This window comes from Rana temporaria, chromosome 5 (genome assembly GCF_905171775.1).
Source record: "Rana temporaria chromosome 5, aRanTem1.1, whole genome shotgun sequence".
In the NCBI taxonomy this organism is placed as follows: Eukaryota; Metazoa; Chordata; class Amphibia; order Anura; family Ranidae; genus Rana; species Rana temporaria.
In genome coordinates, this window is record NC_053493.1 from 101878204 (window position 1) to 101903643 (window position 25440).

The 25440-nt window shown below is 41.2% G+C and overlaps 1 protein-coding gene across 1 annotated transcript in view; it reads right to left on the minus strand.

The window, feature by feature from the left end:
- RFTN1 (raftlin, lipid raft linker 1) overlaps positions 1–25440 on the minus strand; it is a 475198-nt gene that overhangs the window by 12192 nt on the left and 437566 nt on the right. Inside the window, exon 8 of the mRNA XM_040352954.1 lies at positions 16322–16425. Within this exon, the coding sequence (XP_040208888.1) occupies positions 16322–16425 (104 nt within the window). The remainder of the gene's footprint in view (positions 1–16321; positions 16426–25440) is intronic.

Here is a 25440-nt window from a genome sequence, read left to right on the forward strand (position 1 = left end):
ATATTTGGAGTGCAGCTATCCAGCTATTTATTTTATCCTATAACCCGATGGGAGACACCTTAGTTCACTTGTTTTTGTACTGGATGACAATAACACTTGTAGAAATCGAAGTGATCTGTGCAACTGCCATTTAAAACATTAAAAGGCCTGAAACATTGGTTCTGTGAATCATTCGTTCTTTGCTTTTTCTTCTGTTTTCATGTAAAAGCGCAGACATTTTATACCGAACCCGATTTAAAACACAACTTTTAGTAAAGGTATTATTTAAAAAGCCCCCCTCAGACACTTGATCAAATATTTACATTCAGCCCTTCTCCTAAATTCATCATTTCGCGACCTTGCCTGGCACCATGAAGCTTTTGCAAAAAGAAGTCTTGGCCATGTCCAGCTCCAATTTTGCTTGACCTATTCATTCCTATAGGTGTCTATCCATTCTTATAGGTGCTCTCTACTCATGGAGGCCACCTGTCACTCCCAAGAGTATAGACAAACCATAGGTTTGAATTGACTAAGCTTTGCACATGCAATGTAGAAGCTCGATGTGGTGCCAGGAAGAGATTCACAGTAGGGAACTTGAAAGTGGAGCTGAAAGTAAGTATTTTAGTAGTGGGCTGCAACTCAGGAAGGGTCAGGGAATATATAAAAGACAACTTCCCTAATTGTGAAGTAGTACCTTAAAGGAAACCTGTTTTTAAAGGAACTTAACTGGTAGTAACACTGTAAAAAAGACACTTGGGGTCCCTACAAATACCTTCTGATGAATTTATTATTAGAATGTTCACCCACATCCCACCTGGGTATTTCATTCTAAAAAAGAACCTAATCATAGATTCGTAGAATCAGACTACATTTAGATTCTATCCAAGAGTAAAATCACAGGGAGCAGGCTGGCTGAGACTGGACACGCTATAATAAAGCCCAAATCCAGAATGTTATCAACCTATTTCTTCCAAAAATAACAGCAGTAATAATAAAAAAAAAACAGTATCAAAATGCCCATTTAACTTACCTAAAGCCACAGTCAGGTCTCGTACATACGACCGAGTTTCTCGGCAAAAACCAGCAAGAAACTGTGTGTACGAGGCCTTATGTTACAATCCTTCTCTCCTCTTCTGTTTATTTCCTGGGGTCATTCTTCAGATGTCCACATTACTACCTGTGTGATGTTGACACTTCTTATTGGTGGCAGTGTTGCCAACCGTCAGTATGTTTACTGGCAGCCAGTAAAAAACAGGCACCTTTCTCTTGCCAGTAAATGCCAGTGACAGGAAAAGGTTGCCAATAAAAAATATGGCTGAGATGCTTGCAGTTCCGGTCCAGATCCAACCAAGACCACCTGAGTGCCTCTACAGGGTGTTCGGGTGACCAGGGGGTTTTGGTGGAGGTGGTGCCTGAGTGTGTAGTGTGATGTCACAGGCAAAGGGAGCCTCTGGAGCCTCGTGTTGGGGTCTGTGGGGCGGGAGCAAGGCAATCTGGGAGCAGTACTGTTAGTACTGTTTGGACTGGAGTGGACTGAAGGGAATACCTGGCATGGAGAGAGACTGTCACTGTGACTGAGGAGGGGACGTGTTGTGTCGGCGAGGTGTCATCATCATGTCTGCTGCTGCACACTGCTGTCAGAGTCAATTTCATGTGTGTATGCCTGCCCATTCTAATTTATTCCCCTTCTGAGTCCTGTCCCTGAGTTTCTTACTTACTATATCGAGTAATATTTGTTTTTTTGCTCCAATATCTTCCGTGAATCACATTGCTAATTCCATATTGGACTTGTTTGTAGCTTAAATTCTGAAATTTGCACTTAAAACTGTAACTTTTAGAAATGCCAGTAAAAACTTGGCTGTACCGGTAAATTTGGGGTGTTGTGTCTGTAAATTTTAATCTGGTAGGTTGGCAACAATGATTGGTGGAGGTGGCACTTCCAGTGGCCGGGTCCTCTATTATAGGCTCCAGAGGCAAAAGATCTCTGGTGGTGGTGAGGAACCCAAAAGGATAACGAGCAGGGAAAAATATCTGGTCCCCAGGGCAGGAAATTAGCTTGGCTCTTTGATGAAACTGTGACTTTAATCCATTACACTGCAGGATGGCTTAGAAAAAGATGTTTGGAATCAAGACTAAGTAATAAGGTAATTGATGCACAATGCACTATTTAAATTGAGTTTTTGCCTGGAGTTGGGCTGTAAATGACAGTGTTGAAGCTTAGTGTGCAGCACTCTATCCTTCCATAGTGTGGAAGTACAGGCATGGGTGTGTTGTCACCAAAAGCAGAAGTGTAGAAAGAGATAGCTTTGAGTGGAGCATTATTGCAAGATATAACATTGCATGCTTTGAATGTATTTTTTTTATTATTAAATGCTTAGCTTGAATTCTCCATATTTGCTACAGGCTTACTTGTATGCATTTGTCTATAATCCACTGCACCTGCACTTTACACAGTTCCTCATATATAAAATCTGTGTATTTGCTTCCTGGACCTTGGGCTTTGCAACTTCCCCTCTCTCTACTTCAGAATCTAAATTCCAAGGCACATTTCAATGTAAAAGGATGAAAAAAAAATTTGCCCTGGCACTTTGATAAGCCAGGCCTACTTTATATAACCTACAAAGAAGGTGTTTGGAAAGCTCTCCTGCATTACAAAGAGGTAAGCAAAAGGGTTTTGAGACAACTGGATTAGTAACAAACGGGAACTGGGTACACCATTGTGCTACAACAGAACCTGGATAAAAATCAGAAGCCCTAAGCAGGAAAGCTATGGTCCTGCTAAGCTTTTTAAAACAATTTTGAATTCTAACTTGAGTGTGTATACCTCTGAGGCCCCGTACACACGACCGAGTTTCTCGGCAGAATTCAGCCAGAAACTCGGTCGGAGCTGGATTCTGCCGAGAAACTCGGTCGTGTGTACACTTTTCAGCGAGGAAGCCGACGAGGAACTCGTCGGGCCGAAAAGAGAACATGTTCTCTATTTCCTCGTTGTTCAATGAGGAAAGTCGGCCCACCGAGATCCTCGGCAGCTTCCACACTGAACTCGACGTGGAACTCAATGTGTTTGGCACGTCGAGTTCCTTGGACTTGTGTACGGGGCCTGAAGGTTACTTCTGTGTTGTGGCAGAGCTTGCTTGCCCCCTCCGACTTCCCATTTATTTATCTTCTATAAATGCGTACAGACTTTTCAAGTTTAATGTCATTTTTTAACACCAGCTTGGAATTTTCACCTATTACTTGTTCAATTGCACAGTAAATGTGTCCCCATGAAACAAACACTAGGTAATTTTCATAATGCTAACTTCATGCTGATTAGCAAATATGTTTTCCTCTGCAGAAAACAAAAAAACAACCAGAGGGTTTAAAGAACTAAGGCCAATGTTCCTTGTCACATATTTTAGCATCAGCATGAGGAATATCCTAACAATTATGCTTTCCACATATAGATGAGGAACTTCAATTTACCATGTGTTCCCGCTGCCTGTGGATGTTCCCGCTAGCTGACAACTCACAAATGAGTTTAATTTGACCTCTGTCTACCAATAGCAAATTATTCACAAGAATTTGGAACTGTAATGAAACGTATCATTTTTTATTCAAGAGGAATTAGTGTATTTAACAGACATGGTCATACAGATGAGGCTTTTTTATGAGGCTACTTTTATAGGTCAATTGCTTAACTAACAATTGTGCCCTTGTAGACAGTGTAAAAATGTGTATGATACAGTATAAAGGGAATTAGAAGATTATGGTTATTAGCTGAAAACCCACTGAGAGTATCCCAAGATTGTGGTTACCCTCCACATCAAGAGTTACTGAATAAAGCCGCGTACACACGATCAGTCCATCCGATGAGAATGGTCTGATGGACCGTTTTCATCGGTTAACCGATGAAGCTGACTGATGGTCCGTCGCGCCTACACACCATTGGTTAAAAAAACGACCGTGTCAGAACGCGGTGACGTAAAACACAACGACGTGCTGAAAAAAACGAAGTTCAATGCTTCCAAGCATGCGTCGACTTTTTGACCGATGGTTGTGCCTACTAACGATCGGTTTTGACCTATCGGTTAGGAACCATAGGTTAAATTTAAAGCAAGTTGGCATTTTTTTAACCGATGGTTAAATAACCTATGGGGCCCACACACGATCGGTTTTGACCGATGAAAATGGTCCTTCAGACCGTTGTCCTCTGTTTAACCTATCGTGTGTACGAGGCCTTAGGTTTCCTGAAAAGCAGAGTCTAAAAAAACAGTAGGGATTAGCCACAAATTAGTTATGGATTTGGTTTTCTGGTAAATCCAGTTCACAGCCTACAGGTTTCCCTACTGCCAAAAGATAATGTTGATGGCTGATAAAAAAAGGTATAGGACAACAGTCAGAGGCAGCCCCAAGTAACACCTCTCTCTTCTAGGTTCACCTACACTTTACCTAAGATTGTTTTTTTACTGGTCCTAACCTGGCTTAGAATATTGTATAGATGTGTAAAAAGCGTTATATAATATGACTATTCCTGCTGATGATGGGAAGCCAATAGTTTTACAAGAAAAAGACACCTCTTTGCCTCTGCCTCCTATAGGCATGTGCCTCCCATGGCTTATGGCAGATCAAGGCCTGGTTAAAGGTGATTGCTCCAACAAACAGTGATGTATTGCAAGGAGGAAACAACCATGAGAAAATAACCATGGCTGGGATTGGTGAAAGACACATAGGGGTGAATGTACTAAAGCCAAATAGGCAATGTAAAGTGCAGTTGCACAATGCAAGTGCAGTTGCTCCAAAATGAGGAAAATTATGAAAATCTTCACTTTGCAAAGAATACCCAATCACATGCAAGGAAAATAAAAAAGAAAACAGCATTTTTACTTGCACGATTGGATGACTGCAGTCAGCAGAGCTTCTGATCATTTACTAAGCTATGGAGCAACTGCAAAGAGCACAGTCTATTTGCCATTAGTAAATCAACGGCAGAAAATAGATTGGATCACACCCACTATAACAATTATAACTTCAGATTAGCAAAAGAGGGGGAACTGTTTTTCTGACAAACTGTGACACACAGTTCACAGCAAAATTTATGTTTGGTGTCTGGGTCTCTGACACTGGGTCTCTGCTGTAATTTAAATTAAGACCAGCAGATGGAGTCAGTGTGCATGTAAGAATAATTTGCTTGGCAGAGGATGCCAGACAGTGGCATCAGAAATGCACAGAGAGTAGTAGCATGTGGTTCATTACAAGTAAAAATAATTATTTTAACTTACAAAATAAAAAATGAAAATAAAAAATGTATGTATGTCTGACATGTAAACACTTAGGTACACGCTTACATTAGGATCAGAATATTATTTTAGGGGAAAAGGGTAAAGGGAAAATGCAAGTTGTGTCACTTATTAGATAGGTGTCATTAATTGAGTACACCTATAGGGGGTCATCCGTCAAATGGGCGGTGCTGGTACTGTAACCGTATTGAGCATATAAATAAATTAAAGAAATGGAGAAGTGGGGGGGTGGGGGATAGTCTAAGTGAAGACTGCAGTATCTAGATAAGAGGGTTACTTTTAGTAGCAGAAATTGACCAAAGAACTTGATTTAGAAATGTATCAAAATGAAATTTATTTAGCACAGATTGGTGCAATTTGACAAATAATCAGATAAAAAATCTAATTAGTATTTGAGAGTTCCTGTACACATAAAACAAGACTTACAAGACTCACTGGACTACAAATAACGGCGCCCGTCTACGCGCGCTGAAGGTTCACACATCAGTGACATGCATCATAAGTTAGTTGCAATTTTTGGATGCCCCGATCATTAATCGTCGGGACTATAACCAGGATGGTTATATGTGGGGAACGTTAAATCTCACCACATGTATAATACTAAAGTATCTAATTGATGCTTTACCTGATGGGTGAACCTGTGACTAGGGGGATGGGGGGAGGTGGGGAGTGTGGAATATGTTGTATGTTGTCAGAGCTCTGAATAATTTTAGTACGTTTTTTTCAAAAAGGAAGTATGTATGTGCATTAAATGTATATACAAATTCGGTGGAAGTCCATAGATAATGTGGATCCAAAATTTAGTAGGTTTGGTAGTTATTAGAAATTCTGACTGTATTAGTACCATGCTAAAATAGCGATACTTTGTTGGTATAGTTAATTCGAATAGCATCAATATTGATTAATCAATCAAAGAATTTCCATAGATGTTGCTAGAAGTTATCGTTGGAATCAATTTGGAAATGAATTTCAGGTAATTCTATAATGTTTATAGTATAATTTTATGACAACAGTGGATCATGCTCTCGGCACCATGAGGGACTGCTGGCCATAGTCTGTATTAGGATTACAGTATGGTAGTGTTGCTTGCTATACATTCTTTCATTTGTTACCTTGACTTAAATACAGTTGCATCTTTGATCATCCGATCGAATATAGGTAAAATTACCGACCTGTATTTGTTGTGTGTTCGTCTTATTGGTAACGGCGTCTATAACTGTGTAGTAGCAAGTTTATCAGCTGTGTTCAGTTGGTCCGTGTGATCACTAAAGACCTTGATGGGCTGGTTGCCGTGATTCGCACAGCTGTTTTTTTCCCCTCCCTTCTTCCGCGATCCCCTCCCTTTGGTCGAGGGAGGCTGCTCGAGGAGCGCTGGGTAGCGTGTAAGTCTTGGTGCTGACTTTCAAGCAGTCATATTGGCACTGGGCGCCTCGTCTGCTCGACAACCCGTAGGTTGTATTTCGATGGAGCAGTCCCTCCGATCTCCCTTCGGTCAGCTGAGCGCCGGTGTAGACGTAGCGGGCGTCGGGTTGTGACGTCGACGCGTTTCGCCGTGCTTAGTGGCGTAGCTTCTTCCTGGACGTACTGCACAGATAGTCGGTGGGTGTTATATATTGTTGTCTTGATTGGTGTCAATCGAAAATAACGATCGTTCTAGGAGTTCTGTCAGAAATTAACTCAATGTAATACACCAGTGTAGAGGAACTTGTAATTTAAATGAAGGAAGCCCTGATTTGATTTTGTACTACCGTGGAAGTTTACGCCTTGGTTAAAGCAGCAAGACAAAACTTTAAAAATATATTTTATATGTTGGAACATTTGTAATGTAGCAGAAAAACGAGAACAAAACAAAAATTAGTGGTAAAAAATTAGAAGTAAAGAATGAATAATAACATTGTTTGTTGTGAGACTTAAATAGGTGTCTCTATGTTATCAAAGGTAATTTTCGTATGAGTATGTATTAATATCAAGGAATACAGTAGGGGGTTTACATAAAGGACAGTCAACATAGACTAAGGTGGTGCATTTGTATAAACATTATTTTAGAAGGAGGTAAGGAGTGAAAGAACTATTATTATGTTGTTTGTGGAGGAAGAGAAATTAGTATATCAGCTGAATTAATAGATGACCAATTAGTTTATTCGCTTGTATTGATTTAGTCATATAATTTTAATTTTAAGTATTAGGATGTCATATAGTAGATGAGCTAAGGATTCAAGAAAATCTGTAAATTTAGCTCTGTATTTAAGCCGGCCGGCGTGAGCGATTGTAAGCGATAAATCCAGAGTTTTTCTTTTTGTAACAATATTTTGTCAAAGTCGCCACGTCGACTCGACAGTTTTAGATGATAAATTCCTTTTACTGTTAGTCCACGCGAGTCTCGGTTGTGGAATTGAGCAAAGTGTTTTGCTAGGGGCTTTTCTGGGGTTTTTACTTTCTCGTTTATCTCCCTCAAGTGCTCGCCGATTCGTACCTTTAGGGGGCGTTTCGTTTTCCCGATGTAGATTTTTTTATACACGGGCATGTGATCATATAGATCACACGTTCCGTAAGGCAATTGATTAGGTCCTGGATCTCAAAGGATTTCCGTCCCGTAGAGTCCGTGAATCTGGACGTGCGGTCGACGTATGGGCAGATGTGGCACTTGGTGCAGGGAAACATGCCGTGGGAGCGGGGATAGTTTGTAAGCCATGTGGGATCAGGCGCCCGTATATATTCTGATCTAATCAGTCTGTCACCGATGTTTGGTGCTCTACGTGCCACTAGTTTTGGTTTGTCAGTCACTATTTGTGCTAGTGGTGGGGCATTGGTTAGTATGCCCCAATGTTTTTCAAGTACTGTTTTGACTTCCTCCCACTGTGTTCCAAAGGGAGTGATAATTCGTAGGGGTTCTGTAAAGTTTTGGGATATTTTATCAGATGTTTCACTCTTAGTTATAAGTAATTCTTTACGTTCCCTTTTTGCTGCTTTTTTACGGGCATTTTTTATTTGTCTGTGTGAATATCCACGTTCTCTAAAGCGATTGTAGAGATCCTGGCTTTCGCGACGATAGTCGCTTAATTTAGAGCAATTGCGCTTAATGCGCAAAAATTGCCCTATTGGGATGCCGTTTTTAAGCGACGCAGGGTGGTGGCTTGTGGCGTGGAGCAGCGTGTTCGCCGCAGTGTCCTTGCGGTAGGTGCTGGTGTTAATTTGTCCTTCCTCCAATCTGATTTTCAAGTCGAGGAATGACAATTCATGTGTGTGCGAAGTGTAAGTCAGACGTATATTACGTTGATTGTCGTTCAGTTCGCACATGAACTGCTGAAGCTGCTCAGTGTTACCCTGCCATAGCATGAGTACGTCGTCGATGTACCGCCACCATGTAAGTACATGGCGGCGGTACATCAGCGACGTATAAACGTCCTCCGCCTCCCAGAGTCCCAAGTGCAAGCAGGCGTAGGCAGGTGCCCACGCTGCGCCCATGGATGTACCTCTTATTTGGCAGTAGTATGTGTTCATGAATTGAAAGTTGTTATTATTCAGAGCGAATTCCAGCATCTCAATGATGAACTCATTTTGAGGGCCTGCCATTGGGAAGTTATCGTCCAGGAAGGTCTGTACCGCCATGGTTCCTACTTCGTGCGGTATCGATGTATATAGTGATTCCACATCGATACTGACGAGGAGAGTGTTTGGTGGTGTTAGTTCAGCACTGAGATCCTGGAGCTTTGCTAGTACATGCTGTGTATCTTGGACGAATGATGGTAGCTTATTGACCATCTCTTTGAGAAGTCCATCTAGGTATTTGCCTGTGCACTCCAGGGGTCCCTGACAGGCGGAAACGATAGGTCTACCTGGTGGTTCTTTAAGATCCTTGTGGATCTTTGGTATAATATAAAATGTTGGTATATTATAATTTAATACACATAGATAGTTGTATTCCTTATTAGTGAGCAGACCTTCGTTTCTAGCTAGTAACAATTTATAGTTTAAATTGGAGACGACTAGAGGCAGTGGATTACTGTCCAGTTTTTTGTAAGTTGAAGTGTCGCTCAATAGTCGTTTTGCCTCGCGTTCGTATTGTTTTTGGGTTAGAATTACCACGTTACCGCCTTTGTCACTATTTTTTATGACTATATTTTTATTGGACTCTAATTCGTGTAGAGCCCGTCTTTCATTGGCGGTAAGGTTATCACTAGATTTTTTGCTCCAGTCTATTTTCACCAGGTCGCTCTGTACCATGTCCAGGAACATCTGGAGCCATCGGTTTTTTGATAATGTTGGCATTCGTAGGGATCGAATCGTCAAGTTAGGCCGTCTAATCAATTGGGATGGTTCATCATCTGATGACTGGTTCTCATCTAGTAATGAGTTTAGCATATCAAGTGCATGTTGGTCATCGGGAGGTATTAATTCTGGTTCAGCAAAAAGGGAACGTAAAGAATTACTTATAACTAAGAGTGAAACATCTGATAAAATATCCCAAAACTTTACAGAACCCCTACGAATTATCACTCCCTTTGGAACACAGTGGGAGGAAGTCAAAACAGTACTTGAAAAACATTGGGGCATACTAACCAATGCCCCACCACTAGCACAAATAGTGACTGACAAACCAAAACTAGTGGCACGTAGAGCACCAAACATCGGTGACAGACTGATTAGATCAGAATATATACGGGCGCCTGATCCCACATGGCTTACAAACTATCCCCGCTCCCACGGCATGTTTCCCTGCACCAAGTGCCACATCTGCCCATACGTCGACCGCACGTCCAGATTCACGGACTCTATGGGACGGAAATCCTTTGAGATCCAGGACCTAATCAATTGCCTTACGGAACGTGTGATCTATATGATCACATGCCCGTGTAAAAAAATCTACATCGGGAAAACGAAACGCCCCCTAAAGGTACGAATCGGCGAGCACTTGAGGGAGATAAACGAGAAAGTAAAAACCCCAGAAAAGCCCCTAGCAAAACACTTTGCTCAATTCCACAACCGAGACTCGCGTGGACTAACAGTAAAAGGAATTTATCATCTAAAACTGTCGAGTCGACGTGGCGACTTTGACAAAATATTGTTACAAAAAGAAAAACTCTGGATTTATCGCTTACAATCGCTCACGCCGGCCGGCTTAAATACAGAGCTAAATTTACAGATTTTCTTGAATCCTTAGCTCATCTACTATATGACATCCTAATACTTAAAATTAAAATTATATGACTAAATCAATACAAGCGAATAAACTAATTGGTCATCTATTAATTCAGCTGATATACTAATTTCTCTTCCTCCACAAACAACATAATAATAGTTCTTTCACTCCTTACCTCCTTCTAAAATAATGTTTATACAAATGCACCACCTTAGTCTATGTTGACTGTCCTTTATGTAAACCCCCTACTGTATTCCTTGATATTAATACATACTCATACGAAAATTACCTTTGATAACATAGAGACACCTATTTAAGTCTCACAACAAACAATGTTATTATTCATTCTTTACTTCTAATTTTTTACCACTAATTTTTGTTTTGTTCTCGTTTTTCTGCTACATTACAAATGTTCCAACATATAAAATATATTTTTAAAGTTTTGTCTTGCTGCTTTAACCAAGGCGTAAACTTCCACGGTAGTACAAAATCAAATCAGGGCTTCCTTCATTTAAATTACAAGTTCCTCTACACTGGTGTATTACATTGAGTTAATTTCTGACAGAACTCCTAGAACGATCGTTATTTTCGATTGACACCAATCAAGACAACAATATATAACACCCACCGACTATCTGTGCAGTACGTCCAGGAAGAAGCTACGCCACTAAGCACGGCGAAACGCGTCGACGTCACAACCCGACGCCCGCTACGTCTACACCGGCGCTCAGCTGACCGAAGGGAGATCGGAGGGACTGCTCCATCGAAATACAACCTACGGGTTGTCGAGCAGACGAGGCGCCCAGTGCCAATATGACTGCTTGAAAGTCAGCACCAAGACTTACACGCTACCCAGCGCTCCTCGAGCAGCCTCCCTCGACCAAAGGGAGGGGATCGCGGAAGAAGGGAGGGGAAAAAAACAGCTGTGCGAATCACGGCAACCAGCCCATCAAGGTCTTTAGTGATCACACGGACCAACTGAACACAGCTGATAAACTTGCTACTACACAGTTATAGACGCCGTTACCAATAAGACGAACACACAACAAATACAGGTCGGTAATTTTACCTATATTCGATCGGATGATCAAAGATGCAACTGTATTTAAGTCAAGGTAACAAATGAAAGAATGTATAGCAAGCAACACTACCATACTGTAATCCTAATACAGACTATGGCCAGCAGTCCCTCATGGTGCCGAGAGCATGATCCACTGTTGTCATAAAATTATACTATAAACATTATAGAATTACCTGAAATTCATTTCCAAATTGATTCCAACGATAACTTCTAGCAACATCTATGGAAATTCTTTGATTGATTAATCAATATTGATGCTATTCGAATTAACTATACCAACAAAGTATCGCTATTTTAGCATGGTACTAATACAGTCAGAATTTCTAATAACTACCTAGTACCAAACCTACTAAATTTTGGATCCACATTATCTATGGACTTCCACCGAATTTGTATATACATTTAATGCACATACATACTTCCTTTTTGAAAAAAACGTACTAAAATTATTCAGAGCTCTGACAACATACAACATATTCCACACTCCCCACCTCCCCCCATCCCCCTAGTCACAGGTTCACCCATCAGGTAAAGCATCAATTAGATACTTTAGTATTATACATGTGGTGAGATTTAACGTTCCCCACATATAACCATCCTGGTTATAGTCCCGACGATTAATGATCGGGGCATCCAAAAATTGCAACTAACTTATGATGCATGTCACTGATGTGTGAACCTTCAGCGCGCGTAGACGGGCGCCGTTATTTGTAGTCCAGTGAGTCTTGTAAGTCTTGTTTTATGTGTACAGGAACTCTCAAATACTAATTAGATTTTTTATCTGATTATTTGTCAAATTGCACCAATCTGTGCTAAATAAATTTCATTTTGATACATTTCTAAATCAAGTTCTTTGGTCAATTTCTGCTACTAAAAGTAACCCTCTTATCTAGATACTGCAGTCTTCACTTAGACTATCCCCCACCCCCCCACTTCTCCATTTCTTTAATTTATTTTTACATTAGGATCAGCCAGAACACATTATTGCATGCATCTTGATTTTCTAACACTACAATTAAACTGTTAGGCCGCGTACACACATTCAGTCCATCCGACGAGAACGGTCCGTCGGACCGTTCTCATCGGTTAACCGATGAAGCTGACTGATGGTCTTATGTGCCTACACACCATCAGTTAAAAAAACGATCGAGTCCAACGCGGTGACGTAACACACAACGACGTGCAGAGAAAATGAAGTTTAATGCTTCCAAGCATGCATCAACTTGATTCTGAGCATGCGCGGGTTTTGAACCGATGCTTTTGCGTACTAGCCATCGGTTTTGACCTATCGGTTAGGCGTCCATCGGTTCAATTTTAAACCAAGTTCTCTTTTTTTGGACTGAAGGACTGATGGTCCGTCACGCCTACACACCATAGGTTAAATAACCGATCGTGTCAGAACGCGGTGACATAAAACACAACGACGTGCTGAAAAAAACGAAGTTCAATGATTCCAAGCATGCGTCAACTTGATTCTGAGCATGTGCGGGTTTTTAACCGATGCTTTTGCATATTAACGATCGGTTTTGACCTATCGGTTAGGCGTCCATCGGTTACATTTTAAAGCAAGTTCCTATTTTTTTAACCAAAGGTTAACTAACCTATGGGGCCCACCTTCAGACTGTTGTCCTCTGGCTATCCTATCATGTGTACGAGGCCTATGAGAGTCCAATCATATTTTGCCATCATGTGCGGGTTAACATTCACTGTGTTAAAGTGATTGTAAAGTCTTGTTTTTTTTTTATAAAAATAACAAACGTGTTATACTTACCTGCTCCATTGCAGTGGATTTGCACAGAGTGCCTCGTCTGTGCTCTTGGCCCCTCCCTCCTGTTGAGTGCCCCCACAGCAAGCAGCTTGCTATGGGGCCACCCAAGCTGAGCTACAGCTCCGTGTGCCCATTCAGACAAGGAGCTGCGGTTCTGCCCCACCCCTCTCTTTCTTATTGGCTAACTGACCTTGATTGACAGCAGCGGGAGTCAATGGCGCCACTGCTGTGTTTTCGACCAAGACACTTGTGGACATCACTGGACAGAGATGGAGCTCAGGTAAGTATTAGGCGAGTTAAGGGTGGAATGCCTTAAGATAAAAAACCTTAAGACTTTACAACCCCTTTAAGGCAGCCCATTCAAATATTTGGTTTGATAAGGCACAAGAATGGACAAAAAAAATGGATATTCAGTTTATTTTCCAAGTTAGGGGCATCAGAACAGGCAGTAGTGTGCCATATGTATATTGTGTTAGTGTGTTGGGGGGAGGGGGCCACTGAAAATGAATGAAACATGCGTTGTGATAACATACATGTTTCCCCAATGCACTGTACTTGGTGTGAGTGGGCCACTTACAACAAGTGGACCGTGTATTAGGAATTAAGGTTCAGTCGAGTGCCTGAGAAATCAGGGAAACCCAAGCTGAACCGACAAATCAGCACAACAAGTAAGGATCAGTGAAACACAGTTTTCATTTCTCAAAAATTCAGGCCAAAATCAAGGGATTTTCTAGTTTGTCAAAATACATTGGAGTCAATATGAAAGGCAGTTATTATAGCATTTGGTTGTTTCTGCAATGGGAATTAAAGGATAAGGTTACCTTTTCAGAAAAAAATAATAAATGCACATTTTTTTGCAGGTAGAAAAATGTGAATTTATTCGTTTTTGTTTCTGGAGCCTGTAAAGCATTGCACCAGTGATCAGCAGATCACTGATGTCATGAAGGTCTCCTGCAGACCTGTAAGTGTGAAGTCTTGCTCGTACCTCGTACGATGAAGCCGATACATGCTGACAATAAGAATGAATGAACTACCACGGCTCTCACATCGCCATGGCAGTTCATTGAAAACTACAAGTCGACAGCCGCAAAGGCTGCCGGATCCGTGTGTTTTCCATTCACAGAGCACTGTGGATGAGTGACGCAGCCGATTGGGCAGAGCCCCCCACGGCCACGTTTTTTCTTATTTTGACATTTGACAAATCAGCACAAGAAGTAAGGATCAGTGAAACTGAGAGTTTTAATTTCTCAAAAATTTAAGGAAAAATCAAGGAAGTCAGTATAAAAGGCAAGGTTATGATATCATTTGATAGTTTCTAAGGGTGCAATAGGAATTAAAGGGTAAGTTCACCTTTTTAGAAAAATTAATAACTGCACTTTTTTTGCAGGTAAAAAAAATGGGCATTTTTTATTTTTTGTTGCATGAGCCTTTAAAACATTGCACCAGCGATCAGCAGATCATCACTGATGCCATACAGATCTTCTGCAGACCTGTCAGTCATCCTATGATGAAGCCGATACATGCTGACAGGAAGAATGAATTAACTACCACAGTGCTCACCTCGCCTTGGTTGTTCATTGAAAAATACAAACCTACAGCCGCAAAGGCTGCCAGACCTTGTCGTTTTTTCCATTCACCGAGCGCTGTGAATGAGTGAAGTGGCCGGTTGGGCTGAGCCCTGCACGTCCACTATTTTTTAGATTTTGACAGCTAGCGGGTGGAGAAGAACACCCGCTAGCTGGCACAGCAGGGATCGGGGAGGTGCGGGGGCGGGTGCATAAATAACATGTTACATATCAAATATGGGTGTAACATGTAACATATTATGAAAGGTAAACTTATCCTTTAACCACTTAAGGACCGCCCACTGTATATATATGTCCACAGAATGGCACGGCTGGGCAGATGGACGTACCGGCACATCCTGTCCATCTACCCAGCCGTGGATCGCGGCCGAGCGCCCGCCTGTGACCCGGTCCAAAGCTCCGGGACCGCGGGACCCGCGGACCCGATCGTCGCTGGGGTCCCGCGATCGGTCCCCGGAACTGAAGAACGGGGAGAGCCGCGTGTAAACAAGGCTTCCCCGTACTTCACTGTGGCGGCTGCATCGATCGTGTCATCCCCTTTATAGGGAGACACAATCGATGACGTCACTCCTACAGCCACACCCCCCTACAGTTGTAAACACACACTAGGTGAAACATAACCCCTTCAGCGCCTCCTGTGGTTAACTCCCAAACTGCAACTGTCATTTCCACAATAAAGAATGCATTTTAAATGCAGTTTTTGCTGTGAAAATGACAATGGTCCCAAAAATGTGTCAAAATTGTGTGAAGTGTCCGCCATAATGTCGCAGTCACGAAAAAAATCGCTGATCGCCGCCATTAGTAGTAAAAAAAAAAAAAAAATAATAAAAATGCAATAAAACTATCCCCTATTTTGTGAACGCTATAAATTTTGCGCAAACCAACCGATAAACGCTTATTGCGATTTTTTTACCAAAAATATGTAGAATACTTATCGGCCTAAACTGTGGAAAAAACATTTTTTTATATATTTTTGGGGGATATTTATTATAGCAAAAAGTAAAAAATATTGTTTTTTTTATCAAAATTGTCGCTCTATTTTTGTTTATAGCACACAAAATTTTAACCGCAGAGGTGATCAAATACCACCAAAAGAAAGGTCTATTTGTGGGAAAAAAAGGATGCTAATTTAGTTTGGGAGCCACGTCGCACGACCGCGCAATTGTCAGTTAAAGCGACGCAGTCCCGAATCGCAGAAAGGGGCCTGGTCTTTTACCTGCATTTTGGTCTGGGGCTTAAGTGGTTAAACGACTCCTAAAAGTTAGGGAAGTACATTTTAACTATCCTGAGCCTGTTCTTATGCCAAAAAGGTCTCCCCATCAGCCTCATTATTTTTCATTTTTTCACAGAAAAAAAAAAATACACAAAAAAAGCAAAAACTGTATAGGGGAAGACACTACCAGGCACCCAGAATTCCTACGACTTGTACAGAGGAGAGAACATGTTTGTACGCTCTGAACAGTTCCACTTAGGCCATGTTTTCCTTACCTACTCATTTTCACAATAGGTGTTGAAAGCACACAGGTCAGTTGCCAGCCAAAGACAGCCAGGGAGTTCAGCAGGGGCATGTAGTCTGTCTGCACTTCCAAACCCTACAAAAACAAATAGACATTTCCACTTCAATATCATAAATCAACAATGAAATCTGCAGTATAAATACAGGGGTTCGGGAATGAAGATACACTTTGCACTAGCAACAAAAACATATTTTCATTTACAAGGAACTGCATAAATAAAATGATATCAACAAATGAGTTAGCAAAATAAATCCAACAAATTCCCAAGTGCTATGTACTGGCCAATGTTTTGAAAATGTCTGATTTTTTTTTTGTAACCCCCCCCCCCTCTTTTTATCTTATGATAGGGGTATTTTATAGCCTCATGCACAGGAACACGTGAAGGTGGGCATAACAGTTGAAGATGATGTCCCCTAAGCAAAATAATTTGCAGAAGTAAAACCAAGTTCACAAATACTACTTGGTTGGTTAGTTGTGAAAACAAGACTCATCTCCAGGGATGAATCTACTGGGACATCAGAGATAGTAGGCAGCTACAAGTTACACACAGGCTTAACATGAGATATATGCTTATGCAGCAGTAGAGGCTGTAATAATGGTGCAAAATACATCTCTGTGCTTACACTGAGCACATTAGCTCATAGTGTTCTAGACTTCATATAACTTTAAAAGTAATGCACAATAACCTTAGCTAATATACAGCGTATAAATACATATAAGACCCCCAGATGACCAGGAGCTAACATGTCAGCATTATTCAATACAGAGTCCTTGTTCTAAATGTCTAAACATTATGAATATTGCAGATTATGAGTCCTGCATTGTAAATAAAGGAGCAAAGACCGTTAAAAAAAAAAAGTGCAGGAGCTCCCCATAATTCATATCAGGCCCTTCAGGGCCCCCCTTTTTTTAAGGGCAGAAAAGCAAAGCACATTGTCATCGTGTTGTTGAGGACAAGGGCTCATCTCCGCAACCCTGGCCTGGTGGTTGTGGGGGTCTGAGGAAAGGGAGCTTATTGGAATCTGGATGTCTGTGCAGACACAGATTCATACATGAGCAGAGTACAAGAAACTTCTCCATCTAAACCTTCCCTGAAAGACCTAGGAAAAGTCAGGAGACCTCTGAACAGCAATGATTAAATAAGGTACTCTGATGATTTTTTTGATTAAATTAAATACAGTTGCATGATCTTTATACATAAATAGTAGAGATAATGGCAATGAAACATTGTTTAGTATCACTTTAAGGATCCTTAAGGCTGAACGTTTTTTACCTTCATGCATTCTATGCATGAAGGTAAAAAATCCTTCAGTATGTACCCTCCCAATACTAACATGAGCGCAACCTGGATCCAGTGAAGTGCAAGAGAGCAGCTGCTCTCCCTGTGCTCTCCCTCCTCATTGGCTCAGAGACAGCAGCAGAAGCCATTCGCACCCACTACTCTCAATCACAACCTTGTTTTTGCAGCAGGGGGGAGGGGCCAGGAGCACCAATAGGGGACCCAAGAAGAAGAGGAACATTGCACAGAGCAGGTAAGTATAACATATTTGTTGTTTTAAAAAAAATTACCTTTAGTATCACTTTAAGAAAATGTACAGGCTGAGTATGTCTTTAGTCAGAACATAAGCAAGGGCACACTGGCAACCCATTGTTCCCAAATTGCTGCTGTTTGCCAATACCTCCTGCAATTGCAATCAGTACCCTTTAAGAGAACAGCTTGCTTTCCTTTGGCATCATTGGCAACATCATACTGTGAAAAATAAACCAAACTATGCAAAGATGGTTCTGCAGGATTTTAGCAAACAATAAAAACTATTTCAGTAGAGATTAATCATTAATCAGATTGATTTTTAACAAAAGCGAAAATACGCTGCATTTCCCAAAGAGTCAATACACTGTTATTTACCGTGTAAGTAAAAGACAAAAAATATTGATTGCATTGCGAAATGGCATCTGGAAATGTATTTTCTTCCTTTTCAACCCCTGAGACAAAGTATTACAATTTTAGAGGTTTAATTCAGGTCTAGACTGGTTTAAGCTCACTTTGCCTAGCCAAGACAAATATTAAAAAGACCCTAAATGTCACCGATAAGCTGAGGTCACTACTATAAAAAGATAAGAAAACTCCTTTGATGTTTGTCCATTTTTTTTAATTTAAGAACAGCTCATGTGGCCATACGCAGCTTCATAAATACAAGTAATGCTGGCCATACAAGCCTAGGTTATTGGATGTGAATATTCGTACAAACATTCATATGAAAACTCTTTGTACATTCGATGACTGGACAAATATCGTTAAAAAATTTCACTTGTTTTTAATAATTGATTTTAGAATGACTGTAAGTTATTCTGTTGTGCACCAAATATCAGTGCAAGTGAAATGTGAGTGTATTTATATCATTTTAATAAACAATGGAGTTTTTTAAGACTATGATAGTTTTATTTTTTACTTTAAACTATTAGGAGAATGAGCTGGAGGCGAGGGTATATAGAGCTATTTTTCTTGAAGCACTAATAGAGCACAAATTTGGGGAAGGAAGAACACTTCCTGAATAATTTTGGACTATATTTTTGTATTGTTTGTAGTTTGTTCATACGGTATAATATGTATAAATGATCAATTTGATGTGCAATTGTCATTTATTTTGAAGAAGAGTGTGTAAATTTCTCAGCACACAGAATAATAATAATTTTAATTTCATTTTTTTTTTTATTTAATTTTTATTTAATTATTTAAAACTATAATCATGTTGTGTATATATATAAAATGCATTTGTATTCACATTGGGGTTTTAAAACAGGGGTCAGTCAAATTTTCTTCCAACAGAGGTCCAAATCTCATGTTTGTGTAATGACTCAGATCCTTCACATCATAGTTCCCCCCTTTATATCAGTCCTCCTCTATACATCACAGCACCTCCCCTTTACAACCACAACATCCCCTTTTGCTCCTTTAATGTCGCAGACCCCCCTTTTACATCCCACTCCCCCATTTATATTACAGCCCCCCCTTTTATACCACAGCACCCCCTTTTACATCACAGCCCCCCATTTACATCACAGTGCCCTCTTTTACACTGCAGTCCCCCCCCTTTACACCAAAATGCCCCTTTTACATTGCACTCCCTCTTTACACCAAAGTGCACCCTTTTACATTGTAGACCCTCCCTTTACACCACAACACCACCTTTAACATCACATTCCTCCCCTTAATACCACAGCGCCCACTTTGCAGTCCCCTTTTACACCACAGACTCCCCTTTTTCAATGCAGCCCACCTTTAAACCAAAGCACCCCCTTTTACTTCACAGAATCCCCTTCTATGCTTCACGTCCCCCCTTCTGTGTCTTCAGCCCCCTCTTCACATGACAGTCTCTCCCCATTACCTCACAGCCCACCTTTTACAATACAGACACCCACCTTTACAGTAGTGTTTTTGGTCCCTCCTTCACATCACAGTCCCCCTCTTTACATCTTGGTCACGTCAAATATTTTCATCAGAGCCCCTGCATCTTTGTTTCTTTTCTCCTGGTCCACTTAGCATGAATTCCCCCTTCCTATCATTTCCTCTTCCAATCACAGCCCTCCCCTTTTTTTTGTAATAAATTGATATATTTTTTATATATATTTTGAAGCTTTTTGTGTGTTGCCTATATAATCCCATTCCTTGAGGTTTTTCGAATATTTTCATCACAGCCCTCCCCAATCTTTAGAATCCTACCTTACACAGCAAGCAGAGGGCAGGTGACATGGCATGACTGGACGGTGGGCGGGAGCTGCCTAACTTTTCACGTTAACAGGTAGGTGATTTGTTGCTAGGACCACCCCATGTCCTAGTAGCAAATCACCAGCTTGTGAACTTGAAAAGGTATGCAGCTCCCGCCCGCCGTCCACATATGCCGCGCCTCCTGCCCTCTGCTTCCTGTAAGGATGAAAGCTGTGACCATGGTGAGGAAACCAGTACGGGGCACCCAGGCTGCTAAGTGGCACAGCGTGGTCCAGGTAGGACTGTCATTTAGTCTGGGTCCAGAATCGTGATCTGCCATTTGGTGATGACCCCTCCTGGTTCCCATGGGTTGCAGGAAACATTTTTGCATGATTCCTTCATCAACACAGACAGTGCTGACAGGGAAATTCCTCCTGCCGAGGCATTGTATTCTCCTGGTGGGGGACATCTCCCAAGAAGACAGTCAAGCACAGTGCAGGAGATTTTGGGTACTCAGCATACCATTGGATCTCATGGAAGAATAGATGGAATGATATTGTAGCAAGTATGAAATGAAAACTGTGCCTTGTACAAGTTAGCTGCACAGTAATAAAGTGAACTTCTACTGTAAGTGCTGAAGCTACCCTTTGCCACACACATTGTTTTCCTGACATGTCCTGAAACAATTATTAGAGCGGGCCTTCAGTAATTTTTTCAGCTTTCCATCTATTAAAAAAAAATTCTGCCAGTAAATACCTTATACAGCCCACTTCCTGCTTCTCGTCTGGTCATTAGCCTAGGCTTATGACATCATACACAGCTCTCTTGCTCACGCTCGTGAGAGTTTGCCAGGAAGGGAGGGGGCATAAATCATAAGATGGCCAATGAGAGCTGTAGGGCTGCAGAGCTGGAGGTGTGCCTCTGTGTGTCTGTGTAAATCCAGGAAGTGAACAGGCAGCAGCTTCAGCTGCCCACAGTTAAAATGTCTGCAGCCAGACTCAGTGGAGGGAGATTTCTGCAGCATTTCTGGCAAGTACAAAAATCACAATATATATATAAAATAATAATCAAAGTGGTTGGAGGGAAGCTTCAGAATCGCAAAGATGTGAAATTATGTGAACAGACTGCAGTTCCTCTTTAATTTTTTTATCTCTATATATGCCATATTCACTATGTATGTGTCATATCCATATTTCAGCTAAGGAAGAGAGAAAAATGACAGCAGGTCCGTCGGATTTGAAGTTCAAGTCTTAATAAGCAATCTGCCAGTGCATGGCCAACTAAAATAATTAAGTCAAAGGATTGTTTAACATTACAACCACCGTGCAATCTATTTTAGAAGAGAAATAAATAGGCTTATGGTCTTGTATTGATCTCTGCATATCAGCCATAAAATCCATGCCACAGGAAAACAAAGTGTACCTACTCAATCCATATAAACACCTTTACTGCAGGGTGCACAGCCACAAGTAAATCCAAAACTTTGAACATCGAAAAGCCAGCACCCACAGCAGCCATTCTTCTAAATAACCTTCATGCAAACCATTAGCAGAGGATAAAATAGGATCTTAGTTTCCGTGTTTCTGACGTTGAAGTCCTTAGTCATTGCAGCTTGGACTAAGGCCAGCAGCAGCTAAGCGTACAAGCGAGGATATGATTTTATCCTCTGTTGATGATTTGAATAAAGGTTATTTTGAAGAATGGCTGCTGAGGATGCTGGCTTTTTTTATAACAAATCCTAACCACCCAGCGACATTTCCTTATGGATCAGCTGGTAATGTGTATCTGCTGAGAGTCTCATTCACACCCTGACTGTCACCTTGTAGGACTTGACAAAAAGAAACTAATGTCTGCCAGGTGCCTGAAGCTGTGCTGTTAAAATACACCATCAATTGAATGGGATATGGCAGGTAACAATGTTACAAATGTCAGTTTAATAATTAAGGGTATGGGGGCACTGGACAGAGGGGAGGAGCCAGGAGCACCGGCAGGGAAAGAGGAGTATGGGGGCACTGGACAGAGGGGAGGAGCCAGGAGCTCCGGCAGGGAAAGAGAAGGTTTGCATCTTCTCTGTGCAATTCAATTGCACATACCAGGTAAGTATTATTATTATTATTATTATACACGATTTATATAGCGCCAACAGTTTACGCAGCTCTTTACAATGTAAAGCACAATTACAGTACAGTTCAATACAGAAGGTACAGGAGAGCCCTGCTCGTAGAGCTTACATTCTTACATGCCAAAACACTGTCCACAGGGCAGGGGGAGGCATCTCTGCCGGAGAACACAGTGATTGTTTCTAGCGGCTATAATAGCCACTAGCAATAATCACATGTAAAATCCGACAAGCTGATTGTACCCAAGTTGATCGATCAATTCAGCCTGTTCATACATGGTCTGAAACTTGGCTAGTCCCAACCAAGATTTAAGGAATGTCTTTCCAGATAAAGTCTGAGGCCTTTAAATTGCCCTGTGTGTGAAAATTATACCATCTGTATACTAAAGCCAGCTATAGAAAGGCTGAATTTTGATCCATTGCTGAACAGGCTGAATTTTGATCCATGTATGGGCAGGCTGGTTGTACTGAAGTTTATTCATAAATCGACTTCAGCACAGTCAGCCTGTCTAATTTTTTTTATTAAATCACTGCTGGCAGCTATAGCCACCAGCAGTGATCATTATATTCTGACAGCGGGGATACCTCCTGCTCTCAGAATACAATAGCTCTGCGTGAGGGATTCCCCTATGGACAGTGACTGTGTTGATGGGGGAATCAAGTAATTATATTTCCTTCAACCAGTGGTTAACAATTCTGTCGCTTCTGGACCTTTTCATCTTCTACACCCCTCTGGAGCTTCTGCTAAAATTACTGGTTCTTGTAGCATTCCACCCCCCTCCCCCCATCCTTTACATCTTGAGTGACACTACTATACCTTTTGCAAAACTGGAAACTGATACGAACAGGAATCTAATCGTAGTTTTGGGAAAGAGAGCGAAATGACTTAAGTACACTAAATTTCCTATAAAGTTAAATCCAGAGGTTTGGACAATGATAAGAGTTGAACTACAGTAGTTCTGCTCAGTAGTAGTACGTAATATGATAATACATATTTTTTGGCACAAATTGTGTACGGGACAAGAGCACCATCACTTCAGTTACTACTTTATGAAGAAAAATGTCTCTGCCAACCAATAAGTAAATGCCTCGTATTTCTCAGCTGGCAGCGGTCGGCTGGTGATGCGGTACAACATAAGTCACCTAGACGTTCGGCAGACATTACAAATTAGAGATATTTTTCAACTGCAAGAGAAAGAATATATCAGTTTTATACTTCAGGCTTCTCTAACCAAAAAGTACAGAGACCTACATATCAAACTAAGAATCTCATAAATTAATCTTCCCTGTGTGTGTGCACATTAGAAAAGACACAGTCACCGTGTTCGTTCCTTCTGACCACTTTTTACCCATCTCTCCAGAACCCCCAATGCTCCTTCCTCTGTTAGCACCACAGAATGGGGACATCACCTACTTTACTATATTGCTGTGCTCAGGCCTAGAGATTGGCCACTAGCCTGAGCACTGCATGATGGGAGGGGAGTCATATGCTCCTCCATGGGCAGCGGCAATTTTTTGGTTTGCTGGTCTTTGCAGTAAAGAAGTAGCATACTACCCCAATGGCATTTTCTGGCGTTAATATAATTGCCTAATAAAAGGGGCAACAGGGCAGGGGCAACATGATGTCTAATGCAGTAAGAAAGAAGTATTGTAGAAGATGGGCTTTTAAATGGTAGTACCCCCATGGTTAAGATAAAACATATATATATATATATATATATATATACACACACACACCAATCATTATTATAAAGATTTTTTTTTTATTAATTAATATATATATATAGTGTTCATAAAAGAGAAACAAAGGGGCAACTAAAGCCGGGCCTTTGTTTGTTTCACTTTTATGAACACTATAAATATATATTAATTAATAAACTTTTTTATCTTTATAATAACGATTGGTATATATATATAATGGGCTAGATTCATAAAGGAGTTACGTCGGCGTATCTCCAGATACGCCGTCGTAACTCCGAATGCGGGCCGTCGCATCTCGGCGCCTGATTTATAGAATCAGATACGCCTCAATGTTGCCTAGATACCAGCGGCGTAAGTCCCCTACGCCGTCGTATCTTAGGGTGCATATTTACGCTGGCGGCTAGGTGGCGCTTCCATTAATTTCCGCGTATAATATGCAAATGAGCTAGATACGCCGATTCAGAAACGTACGTGCGCCCGGTGCATTGTTTTACGTCGTTTACGTAAGGCTTTTTCCGGCAAAAAGTTAACCCTGCTATATGAGGCATAGCCAATGTTAAGTATGGACGTACGCGAATAGGACTGTGCGTAAGTTACGTTCACGTTGAAAGCATTGAGTATTTGCGGCGTGATTTCGAGAATGCGCACTGGGATACTTTCACGGACGGCACATGCGCCGTTCGTTAAAAGCGTCAATTACGTGGGGTCTCGATTAATTAGCATACAACACGCCCCCTATCAGCCTATTTTGAATTAGGCGGGCTTACGCCGGCCCATATACGCTACGCCGCCGTAACTTCGGGCGCAAATTCTTTCAGAATACGGGACTCGCCTCTCAAAGTTACGGCGGTGTAGCGTATAAAAGATACGCTAGGCCCAGCTAAAGATAGGCGATTCTTACTGAATCTAGCCCAATATGTTTTATATTAACCATGGGGACTACAATTTAAAAGCCCATCTTCTAGAATACTTTTTTCTTTCTCATATATATCGAGCTGGTGCTCCTTAGGTGAGGCGTGTATGGAACATGGGTTTCCCCATGTCAGAGGCTTGGTCTGTGGAAAATCCGATTGTGTGTATGAGGACACACTCTTAATGCAGCCCTGGGATCAATGTATGGTTTTATCGCCCCAGACCCAGGTTCATATGGCCAGTCCACAAACCAGGGATAGAAATTTACTCTACTGGAGTGAATGCAGCAACCCTGAGAAGAGTCAATCTCTTTCTTTATAGTCACTGTAAATATGGTTTACAAATGCACAATGCAAGACCATTTTAAGAATTCAGCTTATTAGAAGAAATGAAAAGCAGCTGGGAGTTTGCTTTGCTAAATTCTATGTTCCTAAGTAAAGCATTTAATAAATCTGGGCATATAGAGCAATGTACAAAAATAAATGCGTGAATCATGTTTTGGAAGCTGGAGTACACAGTATTACCAGAGATGCAGGTGAATTTCACCCACATGATGTCACACCCACGCATTTTAAAGAAAACACGTCCTAATGGTGACCACAGTTTTCCAAACAATCGCAACATTTAGTTTGTATGTGGTCTATAATTTAAC